Source organism: Loxodonta africana, chromosome 26 (genome assembly GCF_030014295.1).
Source record: "Loxodonta africana isolate mLoxAfr1 chromosome 26, mLoxAfr1.hap2, whole genome shotgun sequence".
NCBI lineage: Eukaryota > Metazoa > Chordata > Mammalia > Proboscidea > Elephantidae > Loxodonta > Loxodonta africana.
Window position 1 is genome coordinate 34419686 of NC_087367.1, and position 19251 is coordinate 34438936.

The 19251-nt window shown below is 39.6% G+C and overlaps 1 protein-coding gene across 5 annotated transcripts in view; it reads right to left on the reverse strand.

Moving 5' to 3' along the window:
• Positions 1 to 17604, reverse strand: part of TTC27 (tetratricopeptide repeat domain 27) — a 301004-nt gene extending 283400 nt beyond the window's left edge. For 2 of the 5 annotated variants that reach the window (XM_064277230.1, XM_064277229.1), the window contains exons 1-4: positions 17288 to 17588; positions 15758 to 15935; positions 12544 to 12673; positions 4341 to 4481 (exon numbers count right to left, since the gene is read on the reverse strand). In XM_064277230.1, coding sequence (XP_064133300.1) covers positions 4341 to 4481; positions 12544 to 12673; positions 15758 to 15935; positions 17288 to 17387 — 549 coding nt within the window. In that variant the 5' untranslated portion in view covers positions 17388 to 17588. Of the gene's footprint in view, positions 1 to 4340; positions 4482 to 6533; positions 8742 to 12543; positions 12674 to 15757; positions 15936 to 17287 lie in introns of those variants that run through there. The other 3 variants (XM_064277227.1, XM_064277228.1, XM_064277231.1) reach the window with 3 other exon arrangements.
• Positions 17605 to 19251: the final 1647 nt, after the last annotated feature.

A 19251-nucleotide genomic window follows, 5' to 3' on the forward strand; every position in this document is an offset into this window, starting at 1 on the left:
ATTTCAAAGCCAGGACTCTCTTCTCAACATTTATATATTACTTCTACTAGTCTACAGAGTTTACAGACTAGCGGGTAAGAGAGTGGGGGAATCATCTTCCTTTACAGTTCCCCAAATAAATGATATCATAATGAACAACTTTAGTATATTTCTTAGGAACCAAGCTATTCAAAAATTAATTTTAAAGATTAAAATTAACTTGAATAAGTATGTGCTGCTTCTTTATCATTTTATCTTCACTTATCAAAGAGCCATTTTTTAATATCACCATTGAAAGAATGATATACTAAAGACCCAAAGGAAAACACACTTCAGTAAAAGAATGTTTCAACTGAAAGGCAAGATTTCTCAACAGAATGTTTACATGGTGATGTACAACAAGAAAACAGGGTTTTAAGCAGAAGTAAAAAGTTCTTTAGCATCTGCCAAGAAATTAATATGACTCGTCTCTCCAACCCTGCAAAGTATGACATACACACCAGCAGTTTACATATTTATTCTCCTAAATTGTTGATAGTAATGTGTTTCTTTTTTCAAATGACACTTAACATACTTGCCGATGAAAATTTATGATGAACAAAAACTGTATCACTCACTCACTAACGACCGTTAGTATCACGAGAAAGAAAATAATGTCATTTAGCAGCTTCTGCTTTGGTGATACTTTCTTTCGAGCCAAGTACTAGTCTGTAAGGCCATTTAACTCAGACGATCTTGGGAAAAAATTTTATTCAAGCTAATGTCACTAAAAGATCAAAGATATACCAGCTGCTGCCGAGTCGATCAGACTCATGGCAACTACACGTGTATCACAGTAGAAATCTGCTCCACAGGGTTTTCAGTGGCTGGCTTTTCAGAAGTAGATTGCCAGGCCTTCCTTTTCAGGCACCTTTGGATGGACTTGAACCTCCAAACTTTCAGTTAGCAGCCAAGTGCTTTACCCATTCACACCACCCAGGGACTCTATCAAAGACAAGATTTCATACCTGCTAGGCCATTTTGAAACCCTTCCAGTACAAATGATCCCAAACCCTCTGGCTCTCATAAAAGTTGCAGACAGAGGCATCATTCCCCTTCTCATAAAAAAAAAAAAATTTTTTTTTTTTTTTTACTTAACCTAAAATCAAATCACAATCTAAACTTTAAATGTTTAGGAAAATAAGCTTTTACACAATACAGACCAAAAAGTCTACATTTGGCCCATACTAATATCATGTTTTGTTTTGTTTTTTTTAACTTTTCATCCAACAGTTAAAATTGGTAGATTTTTAAATCATTGAGAAAAAATCCAAAGAAGACTAATATTTCATGACATGTGAAAATCATATGAAATTCAAATTTTAGTGTCCATAGAAAAAGCTTTACAGGAAACCAGCCATGCCCATTTGTTTACATCTTATCTACGGCTGCTTTCATAGTTACAATTGCAGAGCTAGGAGTAGCTGTAACAAAAACTGCACACTGCACAGTGGACAACCTAATTTAGAAGCTCTTATTTTTCTAAGTGATTAAAGGTTTAGCAGAGTCTCAGACAAAGGTAATCCAAACACTCCTTGGATGTTCCAAGCTCAGGAGGCTAAAATCACATTCATCACCCCCTCTCATTCTTTTTATCGATATCACCAGACTCCCAGGCTGGAACATCACAGTGTCATCTTTGATATCTCTCCCTATTTATCCCATATCCTATCAACTTCCTCCTCCTATTGAGTCTTTTGCTCCAATTCCTCTTGTATCTATTCTGGCTACCGTCAATCTTGTTCAACTGTTATTATTTCTCCCATTTATTTCATAATCCTCTTCCAACTGGTCTCCCAGTCTCCAATCTAACATTTTCATTGCCAACGTGCCAGTGCCACTCAAGTGCTCTTCCTGAAATCAGCTGTGATCCTTTCATATCCATCCTCAAAACCCTCCAAAGGCTTCCTGCTTCTCACTGAATACTCCAATCTTCTTACAAAACTTTCAAGCTCCTACATGGACAGATAAACATTTCCAGCTGTGGTTAATACTAATTTCTTTCTTATATTTTATATCCAAAATAGTCTACCACTCATCCCCCATACCCACTATTTATGTGTCACTGTTCATACTGTTCCCTCTCATTGAAATGTTTTTCTTTCTTTCAACCCCCACTCCAATTCAGCACACCAACCTTAAAACGTTACTTAAATACCACTTAGTCTTTGAAGTCTTTCTTGATTTTCTAAATAAACTCGATCTCTCTCCCACCTAAACCTCTGAAGCACTTTCTTTGCATTTGTTTTATGGTTTTTGTCACCTCCTAACGCAGATTTGCTTTCTGTGACTATGACTACTTCTGACTAATTTATATTCAATAAATGCCTTAGTAAATCCAACCCAAAAAAATGAAACAAGGTAGGACGTGAGCTGGAAAACAGTAAGATCGACTGCAAAAATGCTGTACTTCTGGCTGTTGTTCATTATCCTTATATGAAATTCATACAAACATATGAAAAGTGCTGAGACACCTGGATTTCCACATGCAGATGAATGAAGATAGACCCATACCTCACACCAAAAGGGATCAAAGACCTAAGTGTAAGAACTAAAACCATAAAACTCTTAGAACAAAACATAGGAGTAATGGTTCAGGACATAGTATTCAACAACAGATCCTTAGATATGACACCAAAAGCCAAGCAATAGAGGACAAAATAAACTGGATTTCATCAAAATTAAAAACTTCTGTACATTAAAGGACTTCATCAACAAAGTGAAGAGACAACCTAGACACTGGGAGAAAATACTTGGGAACCATATATCTGATGAAGGTTTAATATCCAGAATATATAAAGAACTACAACTCCAACAGCAAAAAGACAGACAACACAATAAAAAATGGGCAAAGGATCTGAACAGACATTTCACTGAAGATATACTAATGGCCAATAAGCACAAGAAAAAATGCTCAACATCATTAGTCATTAGGGAAATGAAAATGAAAACAAGACACCATTTCACCCCCACGAGGATAGCTATTATCAGAAAAATGAAAAATAACAAGCATTGGCAAGAATGTGGAGAAATTATAACACTGTTGACAGAACTGTAAAGTGATACAGCCACTGTGAAAAACAGTATGGCAGTTCCTCAAAGAGATAAACACATGACCTAGCAATTCCATTTTAGGTAAATACCCAAAAGAACTGCAAACAGGGATCAAACAGATATTTGCACACCAGTGTTCACTGCAGCATTATTCACAAAAGCCAAAAGGTAGAAATAACCTAAGTGTCCATCAACAGATGATGGATAAATAAAATGCAGTTATATACATACAATGAAATATTACTCTGCCATAAAGAGAAGTGAAATTTTGATACTTGCTAGGACATAGATGAACCTGGAAAAGTTTATGCTGAGTGAAATAAGTCAGATATAAAAGGATAAATATTCTAAGATCTCACTTATATGAAACATTCAAAATAGGCAAATGCTTACAGACCAAACTTTATTGTGGTTACTAGGGATGGGGGTGGTAGGAAGATATTACTTAAGGGGTACTGAGTTTCTATTAACAGCGATGAAAAAATTTAGAAAGAGATTTTAGTAACGGTTGCACAGCATGGGAGAACATAATTAATGTCACTGAATTATACATGTAAAAATGGTTGAAATAGTAAATATATTGTTATATATATATTCATAACAAAAGTCTATGAAGGATTTGGGGGGGTTGGGTTTTTGTCCTTTTGTTTTTTATTTTTTTGTTGTGATAAATATATATTTCAATATTTTTACATGGACAATTCAGTCACATTAATGACACTCATCAGGTTGTACAACCATCACTACTATCCGTCTTCAAATTTTTCCATCATCCTTACCAGAAGCTCAGTGCCCTCCACAAGCAATGATTCTCTCTTTCTTCCTTCCTCCCAGCCTGGCAACCACCAATAAACTTTGGTCTCTGTGTATCTGTTATTCTAGATATTTCACATTAAGTGGGCTCACACAACATTTGTCCTTTTATGACTGACTTATTTCACTCCCCGTAATGTTTTTAAGGTTCATACATGCTGTAGCATGTATCAGGGCTTCATTTATGAAGAATGTTTTAAACGTGTATTTAGGATTCAGAGAATAAACATTTATACAAAGATTCTCAATATAATCTCATTTTATAGTAGATGAATCTCATGAGGGGAAAAAGTTTTTGCTTATTTTCATCAGAATTTAAAATTAAATACCTAGAAGAATACTTAGAAAACAAAATATACCAAGACATTGTCAGTATCACACCTACTGTCTGATGTTAACTAAGCACAAAAATCACACCTGCATATGACTCTCCATGGATCCTTTTCTTCCCTTACCTGAACAGCTGTCAGTTTATGTCTTACATTCACTAAGATAACTCGGGCTAATAACAGCAGGATAGGCTTCAAGGTCAGGCTGTAGGCTGATTCACCATCTAGAATGAGCAGACTGAGAACAATTGCATCCAACCCTTTGGCCTGAAAAAAAAAAATGTGTTAAGGTAAGAGAATACAATTTAACAAAATATTAATCTTTATATGTCTTGTAATAATACCCTGATTTTCCAGTTAATTCAGTTTTGAAACAAAGGCATTAATCTATTACACAGCTGTTGACACTGGAGAGAATCATAATATTGCAAATGCCACTAAAAAAAAATAGTTGCCATCAAGTCGACTCCAACTTATGGTAACCCCATATGTGTCAGAGTAGAACCGTACTCCATGGGGCTTTCAATGGCTGATTTTTCAGACGCAGATTTTCAGGTCTTTCTTCCGAGGTGCCTCGGGGTGGAATCAAACCTCCAACCTTTTGGTTAGTAGCCAAACACATTCATCATTTGCACCACCCAGGGATTCCACAAATGCCCTTCGAGAGCTACAAATCCAGCCTGCCCTGACAGATGGCCATCCATCTGCTTGAACTTTAGAGAACAGAGAGCTCAAGAAAATACTAGCGTTGAAGAGGCATCATCATTTCATAAATATATTTAAAAGAAGATATTATCTCAATAACAAGCAGCCCTATGTTAAAATATTTATATTAGACACCTATTTCACTTACACTTTTTTTTTTTTTTTGCTAACTGACCAACATCACTGGTCATTAGGGAAATGAAAACGAGACGCCATTTCACCCCAACTAGGATAGCTATTATCAGAAAAATGAAAAATAACAAGCGTTGGCAAGAATGTGGAGAAATTGCAACATTGTGGACAGAACTGTAAAGTGATACAGCCACTGTGGAAAACAGTATTTCTCCACATTCTTGCCATACTGTTTTATTGTGTTGTCTGTCTTTTTGCTGTTGGAGTTGTAGTTCTTTATATATTCTGGATATTAAACAGGGATTACAACAGAGGGTCCTGGACAGAGCAGGAAAAAAATGTAGAATGAAACCCAAATTTACATACACATGAAAAAAAAAAAAAACAGACTGTCAAATGGATTGAATTATGTTCCCCAAAAAATCTGTGCATCAATTTGTTTGGGCCATGATTCCTGGTATTGTGTCATTTTTCTATATGTCGTAAATCCTGCCTCTATGATGTTAATGAGGTTGGATGGGCTGCAGCTGTGTTGGTGAGGCAGGACTCAACCTACAAGATTAGATTGTGTCTTGAGGCAATCTCTTCAGATATAAAAGAGAAAAGCAAGCAGAGAGACGGGGTATCTCATACCACCAAGAAAGCAGCAGCAGGAGCAGAGTGCGTCCTTTGGACCCAGGGTCCCTGCGCCTGAGAAGATCCTCGACCAGGGGAAGACTGAGGACAAGGACCTACCTCCAGAGCCAACAGAAAGAAAGCCATCCCCTGGAGCTGATGCCCTGAATTTGGACTTGTAACCTACTAGATTGTGAGAGAATAAATTTCTCTTTATTAAAGCCCTCCATTTGTGGTATTTCTGTTACAGTAACACTAGATGACTAGGATACAGACTTACTGGTCTGACAGAGACTAGAGGAATCTCTCCAACTATGGACCCCGGGCACCCTGCTAACTCAGAACCAAAGTCACTCCCGAAGTCCACCTTTCAGCCAAAGATAAGACAGGCATACGAAACAAACAATAACACACATGAGGAACATACTTCTTAGTTCAATCAGGTACAGGAGACCTAATAGGCAACACCTGCCCAAAAGCAAAGAAGAGAAGGCAGAAGGGACAGGAAAATTGGACAAATAAAGACAGAAAATCCAGAGTAGAAAGGGGGAGAGTGCTGACACATTGCAGGGATGCAACCAATGTCACAAAACAATTTGTGTATAAATTTTTGAAGGAGAAACTAATTTGTGCTGTAAACTTTCACCCCAAAACACAATAAAATTAAAAACAAAAAAGCATGTCTGCTCCATAGTTCCTATCAAGCCAAACAATCAACCAGGTCTTACGTTATCAAATGCTGAGTAGGCACACAACCACGGACCAGAGTGAAGAGAATATTGCAAAAAAAGAAAATGATGTCTTTGAAAAATCCACTCCTCTGCTGAGCAGATTTTATACAATGGCCAAGATACCTGTGTTTCTTACCTGTGGAATATAGAATTTTAACAGCTGCCACAATGGGGAAAGCAAAGCCATTAGGAACACAGGCTTTAATATCATAGACTCAGCACAGTGTTCTTCTCTACCTCTTATCATCTGTGGCTGGCACAAATTTTTAACTGAAGTCTCACTTTCATCGTCTATAAAATGGGATAAGACAACATGTACCTCCTAAGTTTCTTATAACGATTGAAAGAAATAATCCAGTAGTGCCCACACACAACCCAATACTTTGTTGAATGTGGTCAATAAAAGAAGAAAATAACTGTTAGTTCATGCTTTGTCCTACCTTCATCACTGAGAAATATAATAGAGGAAAATAAAGACTTAACATAAATTACCACCACCAAACTGCAAGTAACGCCCATCATTATCTCTGCTAAGGGCAAAAGAAATTTACAAAACAAAAACTTAGGAACCATTTTGAAGTTATTACAACTGCCTAGATGTTAGAAGGAAACACGTCCTTAAAAACACTACACAGAACTCAGTGCCTAAACAGACAATACAGCCCAGACTCAAACCAATGTTCTTCCCACAAAACCACCCTGCTTTCCTTCAAAAGTCTCTACCTTATCCTTGCCCCTCAAAAAGGCCCAAGGCTGTGCCAAACATCAGGAGGTCATCAAAGACAGGGTCAGAATGATTTCCAGCATTCTGCCTGGCATGGGTAGCTAAGATACAGATTCTAGAAGAGGATCTGGTTGAGGGACGAATATCATCATGAGTTCGGTCTTGGGTGGAAACCCTGGTGGTGTAGTGGTTAAGTGCTACGGCTGCTAACCAAAGGGTCGGTAGTTCGAATCTGCCAGGCACTCCTTGGAAACTCTATGGGGCAGTTCTACTCTGTCCTATAGGGTCACTATGAGTCGGAATCGACTCAACGGCACTGGGTTTGGTTTGGTTTTGGTTTCAGTCTTGGGCAGAATGAGCCTATGGTACCTTGGAGACCTTCAGGTGAAGATACTAAATACACAAATGAATATACTGATACAGGAACTCAGAGAAAATTCTCCTACAATCTGAGAGAAGGACCTGCTTAACGTGCCTCAACTGGACCTACAGACTCATCAAATCATCTTGTAAACTTAGAATAATAGAACAACTCAAACCAAACTGGTGAGGCACAACAAGATACAAGACATGCCATTAAGAAACAGTCCTGGAGGGTAAGCCAACATGGCACTACAGACAGAAGCACCACGCCATCCCTCTGCAGCAAAAACTCAAAAAATTAAGTAAAAAAGATACAAACGTCAATACTGGAACCCTAAATACCAAATAAAGGAATAAAGAACTCAGTGAAGCACCAAATGGAATAAAAAACTGACAGAGAACGAGACAGAAATTAAAGGAATACATAAAAACCAAACAAAACTTTAAAGAATTATTAAAGGGAGTCCTTCAATTTGAGAAGCAACATCAGACAACAACGTGAATCCACCACATAAGACAGAGTCAAATACCAACCTAGATAATGAACTCGCACAAATAAAACAAAACTAAAAAATTTACAACAGGGAACCAGAGATGTCAATCTGTACATGATAAAAACATCACAACAATAAAAGAGGGAACAAATGGTAGAGGTATAGAACTTTCAAACAGAGAGGAAGTCAAGGAGTTATCAAGTAATAAAAGACTGGTTCAAACTTAGGAAAGGGGCAGTAAATTTCAAGGTAACAGCAAAGAAAGGTAACAAACCTACTCATCAAAATAAAGAAGAAAAAAATAAAGTCTCAGCAAACAAAATCTATAAAAACTAAAGACACAAATAAATAAATAAAAGGAATTCAGCACAGAAGAGTAAGAGGAACAAAGAAAAGTCAGCAAAAATCAAACCAAATTATAAGAAATGCTAAAGGAAGTCCTCTAGTTAGAAAATCAATAACATCAGATACCAACCCAAGACTAGAACACAAGACAGAATAACCGGATATCAACCCAGACAGGGAAATCACAAACATAAATCAAAGCTAAAACACGCAAAACAGGGAAACACAGACTTCATTATGTAAAAGATGACAACAATAAAACAAAAAAGAGGGACAGAAAATATAGTAACAGATCTTTCATATGTAGAGGAAGTCAAGGCATATAAAGAAATAAAAGATTGGTTTAAACCTAGAAAATAGGCGTAAATATTTAAGTAACCACAAAGGAAACTAACAATCCTATACATCAAAATAAAATACAAGAAAAACATAAACAAATAAAGGGCACCCAGATTAGTAAGGAAAAAGTAAAAGTACCTCCATTTGCAGGTAACATGATCTTATACACAGAAAACCCTCAGGAATTCTCAAGAAAACTACTGAAACTAATAGAAGAGTGTAGTAGAGTATCAGGATACAAAATAAACATACAGAAATCAGTTGGATTCCTCTACATCAACAAAAAGAACATCAAAGAGGAAATCACCAAATCAATACTATTTACAACAGCCCCCAAGAAGATAAAATACTTAGAAATAAATCTTACCAGAGAGGTAAAAGATATATACAAAGAAAACTACAAGACGCTATTGCAAGAAACCAAAAGAGACCTACACAAGTAGAAAAACATACCTTCCTCACAGATAGGAAAACTTAACATTATAAAAATGTCTATTCTATCCAAACTGATTTATAGATACAATGCAATTCCGATCCAAATTCCAATGACATGTTTTAATGAGATGGAGAAACAAATCACCAACTTCATATGGAAGGGAAAGAGGCCCCGGATAAGTAAAGCATTACTGAAAAAAGAATAATAAAGTGGGAGGCCTCACAGTACCTGATTTTAAAACATATTATATCGCCACAGTAGTCAAAACAGCCTCGTACTGGTACAACAACAGATACATAGACCAATGGAACAGAATTGGGAATCTGGACACAAATCCATCCACATATGAGTAGCTGATAATGACAAAGGCCCAAAGTCTGTTAAATGGGGAAAAGACACTCTTTTTAACAAACACTGCTGGCATAACTGGATATTTATCTGCAAAAAAATGAAACAAGGCTCATATCTCACACCATGCACAAAAACTAACTCAAAATGGATCAAAGACCTAAATACAAAATCTAAAACAATAAAGATCATGGAAGAAAAAATAGGAACAACGCTAGAAGCCATAATACATGGGATAAACAGTACATGAAACATTACCAACAATGCAGAACGGAAACTAGGTATCTGGGAGCTCCTAAAAATCATACACATATGCTCATCCAAAGACTTCACCAAAAGAGTAAAAAGGTTACCTACAGACCAGGAACAAGTTTTGAGCTATGACATTTCCAGTCAGCACCTGATCTCTAAAATCTACATGATACTAAGAAATCTGAACTACAAAAAGACAAATAACCCAATTAAAAAATGGGCAAAAGATATGTACAGGCACTTCACTAAAGAAGACATTCTGGTAGCTAACAGATACATGAGGAAATGCTCACGATCATTAGCCATTAGAGAAATGCAAAGTAAACCTACAGTGAGATTCCATCTCACTCCAACAAGGCTGGCATTAATCCAAAAACACAAAATTATAAACGTTGGCGATGTAGAGACACCAGAACACTTATACACTACTAGTGGGAATGTCAAATGGTACAGCCACTTTGGAAATCGATTTGGCGCTTCCTTAAAAAGTTAGAAATAGAACTGCCATACAATCCAGCAATCCCACTCCTGGGAATATATCCTAGAGCAATAAGAGCCATAACAAGAACAGACATATGAACACCCATGTTCATTGCAGTACTGTTTACAATAGCAAAAAGATGGAAGTAACCAAGGTGCCCATCAACAGATGAACGGGTAAATAAATTATAGTATATTCACACAATGGAATACTAAGCATCGATAAAGAATAGTGAGGAATCTGTGAAACATTTCATAACATGGAGGAACCTGGAAGGCATTATGCTGAGTGAAATTAGTCAGTTGCAAAAGGAACATATTGTTTAAAACCACTATTATAAGAATTCGAGAAATAGTTTAAACAGAGAAGAAAGTATTCTTTGATGGTTATGAGAGAAGGAAGGGAGGGAGGGGGTATTCACTAATTAGACAGTATATAAGAACTATTTTAGGTGAGGGGAAAGACAACACACAATACAGGAGAGGTCAGCACACTGGACTAAACCAAAAGCAAAGCAGTTTCCTGAATAAACAGAATGCTTCAAAGGCCAGCGTAGCCGGGGCGGGCCTTTAGGGACCATGGTTTTGGGGGACATCTAAGTCAACTGGCATAAGAAAATCTATTAAGAAAACATTCTGCATCCCACTTTGCAGGGTGGCGTCTGGGGTCTTAAACCCTAGCAAGCAGCCATCTAAGATGCATCAATGGATCTCAACCCACCTGGAGCAAATGAGAATGAAGCACACCAAAGATACAAGGTAATTATGAGCTCAAGAGACAGGAAGGGGCACATACCCCAGAGACTACATCAGCCTGAGACCAGAGGAACTAGATGGTGCCTAGCTACAACCAACGACTGCCCTGACAGGGAACACAACAGAGAACTCCTGAGGGAGCAGGAGAGCAGTGGGATGCAGGCCCCAAATTCTCATAAAAAGACCAGACTTAATGGTCTGTCTGAGACTAGAAGGACCCCAGTGATCATGGTCCCCAGCCCTTCTGTTAGCCCAAGACATGAATCATTCCCAAAGCCAACTCTTCAGACAGGGATTGGACTGGACAATGGGATGGAAAATGATACTGGTAAAGAATGAGCTTCTTGGATCAAGTAGACACATAAGACTATGTGGGCAGCTCATGTCTGGAGGGGAGATGATAGGGCAGAGGGGTCAGAAGCTGGCCAAAGGGACATGAAAAGAGAGAGTGGAGGAAAGGAGTGTGCTGTCTCATTAGGGGGAGATCAATAAGAAGCGTAGAGCAAGATGCTTATAAATTTTTGTATGAGAGTCTGGCTTGATTTGTAAACTTTCACTTAAAGCACAGTAAAAATAGAAAAGATAAATAAACAGAGAAGAAAATGTTCTTTGATGGTTACAAGACGAGGGAGGGAGGAAAGAAGGAAGAGTAGTTTTCACTAATTAGATAGCAGATAAAAACTAAGTGAAGGGAAAGACAACCCACAGTACAGGAGAGGTCAGCACAACTGGACTAAGCCAAAAACAAAGAAGTGTCCCGAATAAACTGAATGCTTCAAAGGCCAGCGTAGCAGGGGCGGTAGTTTGGGACCATGGTTTCAGGGAATATCTAAGTCAATTGGCATAATAAAATCTACTAAGATAACATTCTGCATCTCACTTTGGAGAGTGGAGTCTGGGGTCTTAAACGCTAGCAAGAAGCCATCTAAGATGCACCAATTGGTCTCAAGCCTCCTGGAGCAAAGGAGAATGAAGAATACCAAAGACACACGGTAATTATGAGCCCAAGAGACAGAAAGGGCCACATAAACCAGAGACTTCATCAGCCTGAGACCAGAAGAACTAGATGGTGCTGGGCTACAACCAATCACTTCTCTGACAGGGAGTACAACAGAGAACCCCAGAGGGAGCAGGAGAGCAGTGGGATGCAGACCCCAAATTCCTGTAAAAAGACCAGACTTAATGGTCTGACTGAGACTAGAAGGACCCCGGTGGTCATGGTACCCAGACCTTCTGTTAGCCCAAGACATGAACCGTTCCCAAAGCCAACTCTTCAGACAGTGGGATAGAAAATGATACTGGTGAAGAGTGGGCTTCTTGGGTCAAGCAGATACATGAGACTATGTTGGCATCTCCTGTCCGGAGGGGAGATAGGAGGGCAGAGGAGGTCAGAAGCTGGCTGAATGGACAACAAAACAAAGAGTGGAAGGGAGGAATGTGCTGTCTCATTGAGGGGAGAGCAATTAGGAGTATATAGCAAGGTTTGTATAAATTTTTGTATGAGAGCCTAACTTGATTTGTAAACTTTCACTTAAAGCACAATAAAAATTAAAAAAAAAAAAAAAGAATGAACACAATAATAACTATATATGATGTTCAAGAAGCATACCTCATTGAATTGCTGGAATAAAACAGATGGCAAAAAATCCTGAGGGTGTAAGTCAACAGGAGGCCCAGTCCAGTTACTCTGAACAAAAAGTTGCAAACTGCTCACACCAAGTAGGAATATCAGCTTCTGTCTGCATGAAAGAATGGTTAAAGAAATGAATATGAAAAATTACCACTGTATAACCTCAAACATACTATTTCATTTCAGTTTTATTAAATATAAGAAAAAAAAACTAATATTGTTGAGACAATCCTAGAGTATTACAAAAAAAAAAAAAAATTCTGAAACCTAAACAATTTAGGTCTACACTGCCCAATATGGTAACCATGAGCCATACATGGCTCTTTAAATCTATACCAATTAAAATTAATAAAATTAAAAATTCAGCCCTTCAGTTACACTGTCCACATTTCAAGTACTCAATAGCCACATATGGCTAGTGGCTACCATGTTGGACAGTATATATACAGAACACTTCCATCATCCCAGAAATTACTCTTAGACAGCACTGGTTTAGGTCCTAATCAGGCACCTGTAACTTTTCTTACATTGTATTTAACAGCTCTGAAACTGTAAAAATATGTATAAAAAGTGATTTTATACAAAAGAAAACAATAAAGTTACCACCATTTTACTCTTCTTGTTAAACCAAGTGCTAGAACAAAAAGACCCCCAGATATTTTAACTGAACATGTTTTAACAGAGGGTGGACAAACTTATTCTGTAAATGGGCAGATATTAAATATTTTAGGCGTTGCAGATCACATACTCTCTTTCACATAAGCTCCTTTGTTATTGGTTTTTGGTTTTTTTTTTTTCCCGAACCCTTTAAAAACGTACGAGCCATTCTTCACCACTCTGCACAGGCCATAACTTGTCAAATTTTGGTTTAAGACATAAATCCTGAAGAGAAAGTAACAGTAGTCACCATCTTCTCTTCTAACCCTTACCTCCAAAGAGATCTGAAGGAAAAAAAATCAAACCCACAAGGCTATGGGAGCTGGAAAGTAAAGCTCTGGATGCAGTGCAACCAAGAGCAGAGGCAAGACTGAGCAGCATTAGAGAACACAGGTAACAAAAGAACCTATTTGTAGTTAGAAGTTAGAAACTTAGAGAAAACAGGTGTGCAGCAAGATCTTAAAGCCTTAGTATTAAGTATTCTAACTAAAAACCAAATTCTTGAGGTGAATTGAGAACACAGTCCAATTTTCAAATACCTCAAAATGAGGTACCTGAAATGTCTTTTCTCAGCCCTACGCAGCACACTGGAATTCTGACCTACCAGTGAATAATGCATCTGTGGGTACATGTGTATGTTTTAATGTGCATCCACAAGGCTAACTGCTATGAGAGTGCACATATATCACAGAACAACATAAGAATGAGGAATAACATTGCAGGACTGTAAACTAGCCATAAACCAGTAAAATGAAAAAGGAATGATATTAATTTTTTTTAATAATAGGAAACGCTTACAGTAACATTCTGATGTCTCTAAGTGGTACAAATGACTAACATGCTCAGCTGCTAACTAAGAGGGAGTTGGAGTCCATTCGGAGGCACTCAGGAAGAAAGACCAGGCTATTTACTTCTGAAAAACTCAGCCATTGAAAACTCTGTGGAGCGCAGGTCTGCTCTGACACATACGAGGTCGCCATGCTTCGGAGTTGACTCAACAGCAGCTGGTAACTGTTATAGTAACATTCTATTGCAAACTCCTTAAGGATATGGTTGTGTCTTATTCATTCACAGCCTCAACACCTTATACAGTGGTTGGTTTATTTACTAAAGGACTAAATGAAGCCATTCCCTACAAATAATGGTTAAACAAAATTGCAATCACGGTAAAGATAATTAAAACTTGACGTGGATACAAGAGATAGTGGAGGAGAGAAAGAGGTATGTTAAAAAATTTACAACAGTCAAAAATAAGGCCCTGAAAGACAGGTTTCACTGCTGTGTAAGTACCCACTATACTTAGCACTATAAAATTATATAAACTACATAAAACTAGTTGCTGTAGAGCCGATTTCGACTCATAGCAACCCTACAGGGCAGAGTAGAACTGCCCCATAGGATTTCTGAGGCTATAAATATGGAAGCAGACTGCCACATTTTTCTCCCACGGAGCGGCTGGTGGGTTCAAACTGCCAATCTTCGATTAGCAGCCCAACGCTTTAACCACTGCGCCACCAGGGCTCCTCAAACTACATAAACCAAGGAATTAATTCTCTAATATCTAGAAAGATAATAAGCCAAAACATAATAAAAGTATTTACAAGTATCACTCAGCAACCCAGAAATAACAAGATTGATAGTGTATGTTTTCAAGTTCAAAGGAAATAAGGTCTAAACTTTTGCCTGTGGCTAAAATCTACCCATGAGACCTAAACATCTGGAGGCTTACTACATTAGCAGTTGTTGTTGTTAGGTGCCGTAAAGTCGCTTCCGACTCATAGTGACCCTAAACACAAAAGAACAAAACACTGCCCAGTCCTGCACCATCCTCACAATTGTTGTTATGTTGCAGCCACTGTCTCAATCTATCTCCTCGAGGATCTTGCTCTTTTTTGCTGACCAAGCATGATGTCCTTCTCCAGGGACTGGTCCCTCCTGATAACATGTCCGAAGTACATGAGACGAAGTCTTGCCTCCTTGCTTCTAAGCACCATTCTGGCAGTACTTCTTCCAGGACAGATTGTTCTTCTGGCAGTCCACGGTATATTCGATATTCTTTGCCGGCACCATAATTCATTTGAATTATTTGAACTATGGTGTTGTATTGGCAGTTGGAAACCCTGGTGGCATGGTCGTTAAGTGCTATGGCTGCTAATCAAGGGGTAAGGAGTTCAAATCCGCCAGGCGCTCCTTGGAAACTCTATGGGGCAGTTCTACTCTGTCCTATAGGGTCACTATGAGTTGGAATCAACTCAATGGCACTGGGTGTGGTTTGGGTTTGGTGTTAGCAGTTACCACTCTCTTATACGCCCAGTCTCATGTGTGAAACCCTCATATCCTCTACCACTTTAATCTTTAATTCTGGATGGACCTCTGGGCAGAACTTTTTGCACAGATTACTTGGTATATCATGAGTGTTGAATAAATGTAAAGCCAGCTTTTCAACAACCACTAAAATCAATGCCATACACTGTCAAAGCACTATTAAATGCATTCAGAATATGTTTTTCTATGCAATTTTCAAATAAAATACTACCTTTCACTTTTCTCCAAATCTGCTGAATAATCCAGGAATGTTTCTATCTGCTTTTCCAGGTAGCTATCAATCCTTTCTTCAGCCATCATCACTGGATTAAAGATACTTTGAGTCGTTGAATTTAAGAATATGGCCTCATAGCTCCCTTCTAGCAGCAGCTGTAGGAAAGATCCACTCTCTATAATAGAAAGAATTAGTCCAATAATCCAGAAGAACATTTTTTTCATACTGTGCAACAACAAACCAAAAAAACCAAACCCAGTGCCATTAAGTAAATTCCAACTCATAGCGACCCTATATTATTAGGTAAATCTGACATTTTAGTAGGCGATACATATGTATATATACATACATAAAACATTACCTCTTCTAGAATTAGGAGCTTACCCATAATGACCAGTAAGGGGGGAGTCAGACCCAGGAATAATATCCCTCATTGGTAAGCATTATAGCCCTTCTGGAAAAGTCACAAAGATTCCTCCTGACAAGAGGAAAGTGTCCTTACCCAGGTTCCAAGACCTTCGACAATCTGACTCCTCTTATCCACATTATTCTGCCTCATGAAATCACTCCAAGCGTGCTGGTTTACTCGTCCCCCCCCCCCCAATTATCTATGCACATTCCCACTTGGACACCTTTTCACTTCAGATTTCTCCTGTTCAACTCTTCTCCACTTGTCAGCTTTAGCCCGATACTTCCATGAAACTTTTCCAGACGCCACCATTGCCTTCAGAAACTGACACCCTCCTAAAGTACCTATTTCACACACACACACACAGAGCACTTACATTCTGTCCTAAATTGCTATTTCTCTCCTGGGTCCAGCCTAAATCCCACAAACCGTCCTTATACCCCACTTATAAATGTGCCTTTTAACTCTTTACCCGGGAAATGTGCACTGCACACAAGAATTATACCTTTGCTCCTTTGTTTCAACTTTTTTTCTGCTTACCATCTGTGTAACTTTGGATAAATTACTTAGCCAATCTGTACCTATATGTCTTCATCTGCAAAATGCGGATTAAAGGTACTACCTACCTCACACAGGTATTATGAGGTTTAAATGACTAGATACATACTAAGCACTCCACAGAGTAACTGACATCGCTATAAACCAAAAAACCCAGTGCTGTCGAGTCGATTCCGACTCACAGCGACCCTATAGGACAGACATCGCTATAGTTATTGCCAAATCTGGGTGGTGAGAAGTTCTGGGTAAAAACACTGTAGGAGCCTGAGGACCACGCCCACCACGTCAAGGACCCAACTCCAGAACCCGTTGCCGCGAAGTAGATGTCGACTCATCCTGACCCCATAGGACAGGGTAGAACTGCCCCATAGGGTTTTCAAGGAGTGGCTGGTGGATTCCAACTGCCGACCTTTCGGTTAGCAGCCGAGTTCTTAACCACTGCGCAACCAGGCCTCGGTCAGAGAAAAAAAAAAAAAGGAACCAGAACCCAGCCACCCGCAACCCCTCCTACTCACAGCCCCCACGCTGGTCTAAGTCCCTGACAGGTGGGCCTCTCTTACCTGAGCCCAAGATCCCCTCCTGCTTCCACTGCTGTCGCTCAGACTCAGTGGAGAAGCCCCTCAGAATTGCCTGCTCCGGAGCCCACATCTCCCCGGACATCGCTGCAGCCAAGAGCGGCTCCTATGAGGGTCGCGTAGGATTCAACAAAAGAAAGTGAAAGGAGTAGGGTGCAAACACGCCAAGTTTAGAGGCGACAATTACTGTAAATACATACACAGGGCTAAAACCCCATGTGCACGTACCGACACAAGGAGGCAGCCATGACAGCAGCGCGGGGAGCCCTGGGAAAAACTGACGGACTCCCGACTTCCGCCGGGGAAATGGACCCGTTCTCAGGGCTACTGAGCATGCCCAGTGCGCAGGCCCCACTCGGGCGGGGGGGGGAGTGGGTGGAGTTGAGTGGGGCAATGGCGCACAGGGTGCCTGGGTACCGGGCGCTGCCGAAAGCTGTTAACGTGGAGGAACCCGGAGGTTTGAAACCCTTTGCCGTGGAGTTAATTCCAAATAAAAAGGGCCTTTTTTGAATAAGGACCTTTTAGGAAAAAGTAAGAACTGCCTATAGGGTTTCCAAGGAGCGGCTGGGTAGATTTGAACTGCCAACCTTTGCCAAACCCCTTTCCCATCGAGTGGATTCCCACTCATAGCGACCGTATAGGACAGAGTAGAATGGCCCCAGAGGGTTTTCAAGGGTGTAATTCTTTAGGGAAGCAGTCTGCCACATCTTTCTCCCCTGCAGCGGCTAGTGGGTTTGAACCTCCTACGTTTCCGTTAGCAGCCAAGACCTTTAACCACTGCACCATCCGGGCTCCTTTAGACCAAGCACTGGGTTTAAAATGCAGCTCAAAAGGGAAGGCCTGGCCAACAGCAGTTAGTACGTGGGTCTGGAGACTGCCGTAATCCTTGTTCTCACAAATGCACACGAGCTCTATGACCCAACATTTTGGGAAGCTTTTCAGGGAGTTAGAAATCCCCTCAAGTGGAGTCGTGAGCAGGTTAAGAACTTCCTCAGTGTAGAATTAAAATGAATTAAAGCATAAGAAAACTGTCTGGTTTTGACACTGCCACTACGGAAATAATGATTGAAGGGAAATCTGGCCTGGCTGGTGCATAGAGAAGTTTCTGGAGCACACTCTGAACCCTGCAGGAGACCTCCAAGGTGGAAACAAGAAAATCTCCAAGGGGGCAAACTAGCCACTTCTGCGTGCTTGCTTGCTGCTGAGCAAAGAGCTCTTGCCTTATTCTCACTTCCTTTCACTTTCATAACAGCACTCCCATAAGAAGAGCAGGGCTCTGAGCAGGTCACTCCTACAGCTAGGACTTGGCAGGACGGGAATTAGTCTTCAGTTTTGCCCCAGTCACTTGACTGCAAAGCCTGCACACTGCGTAGGCCGTTCAAGATGTAAGAGAAAGCTGCAGGGCAATACTGATACCACAGGATTCTTGGAAGAATTCATGATGACAGCTATCTAAAACAGCCCAGCAAAGTACCCTGCTCCAAGAAGGAAGCTAAACTATTCTTAATTTCCTTTCTTCCTCTGTAACCAGAGTTGAGGGAAGGGGTACTGCCAGTTCAAACACTGCCAGCAGATGCAAAAGGAAGCGAGACCTGAGCTGTGGGTGAATAAAAGCAGATGCTCTAGAAGGTCTTCTCACTGAGAATTCATTAACAGCTGTTTATGCAGGGAATAATATTTGATCATTTTGTACATTTATTTTTGTAAGCACAAAATTCAGTGCTGCTTAAACTATTTGACAGTTGTTAAGATCAGCCTGGTGGATTGATTAAGATGGTGGGAGACCTGGTGGTGCAGTGATTAAGAGTTAGGCTGCTAACCAAAGTGTCAAACCGTCCAGAAACTCTGCAGGAGTAAAGAAGAACTGGTGACCTGCTCCTGTAAAAAGATGACAGTCACTCCCAATAGGGTGGCTAAGGTTTAAAAAAATAAAAATAAAAAATGTTGGC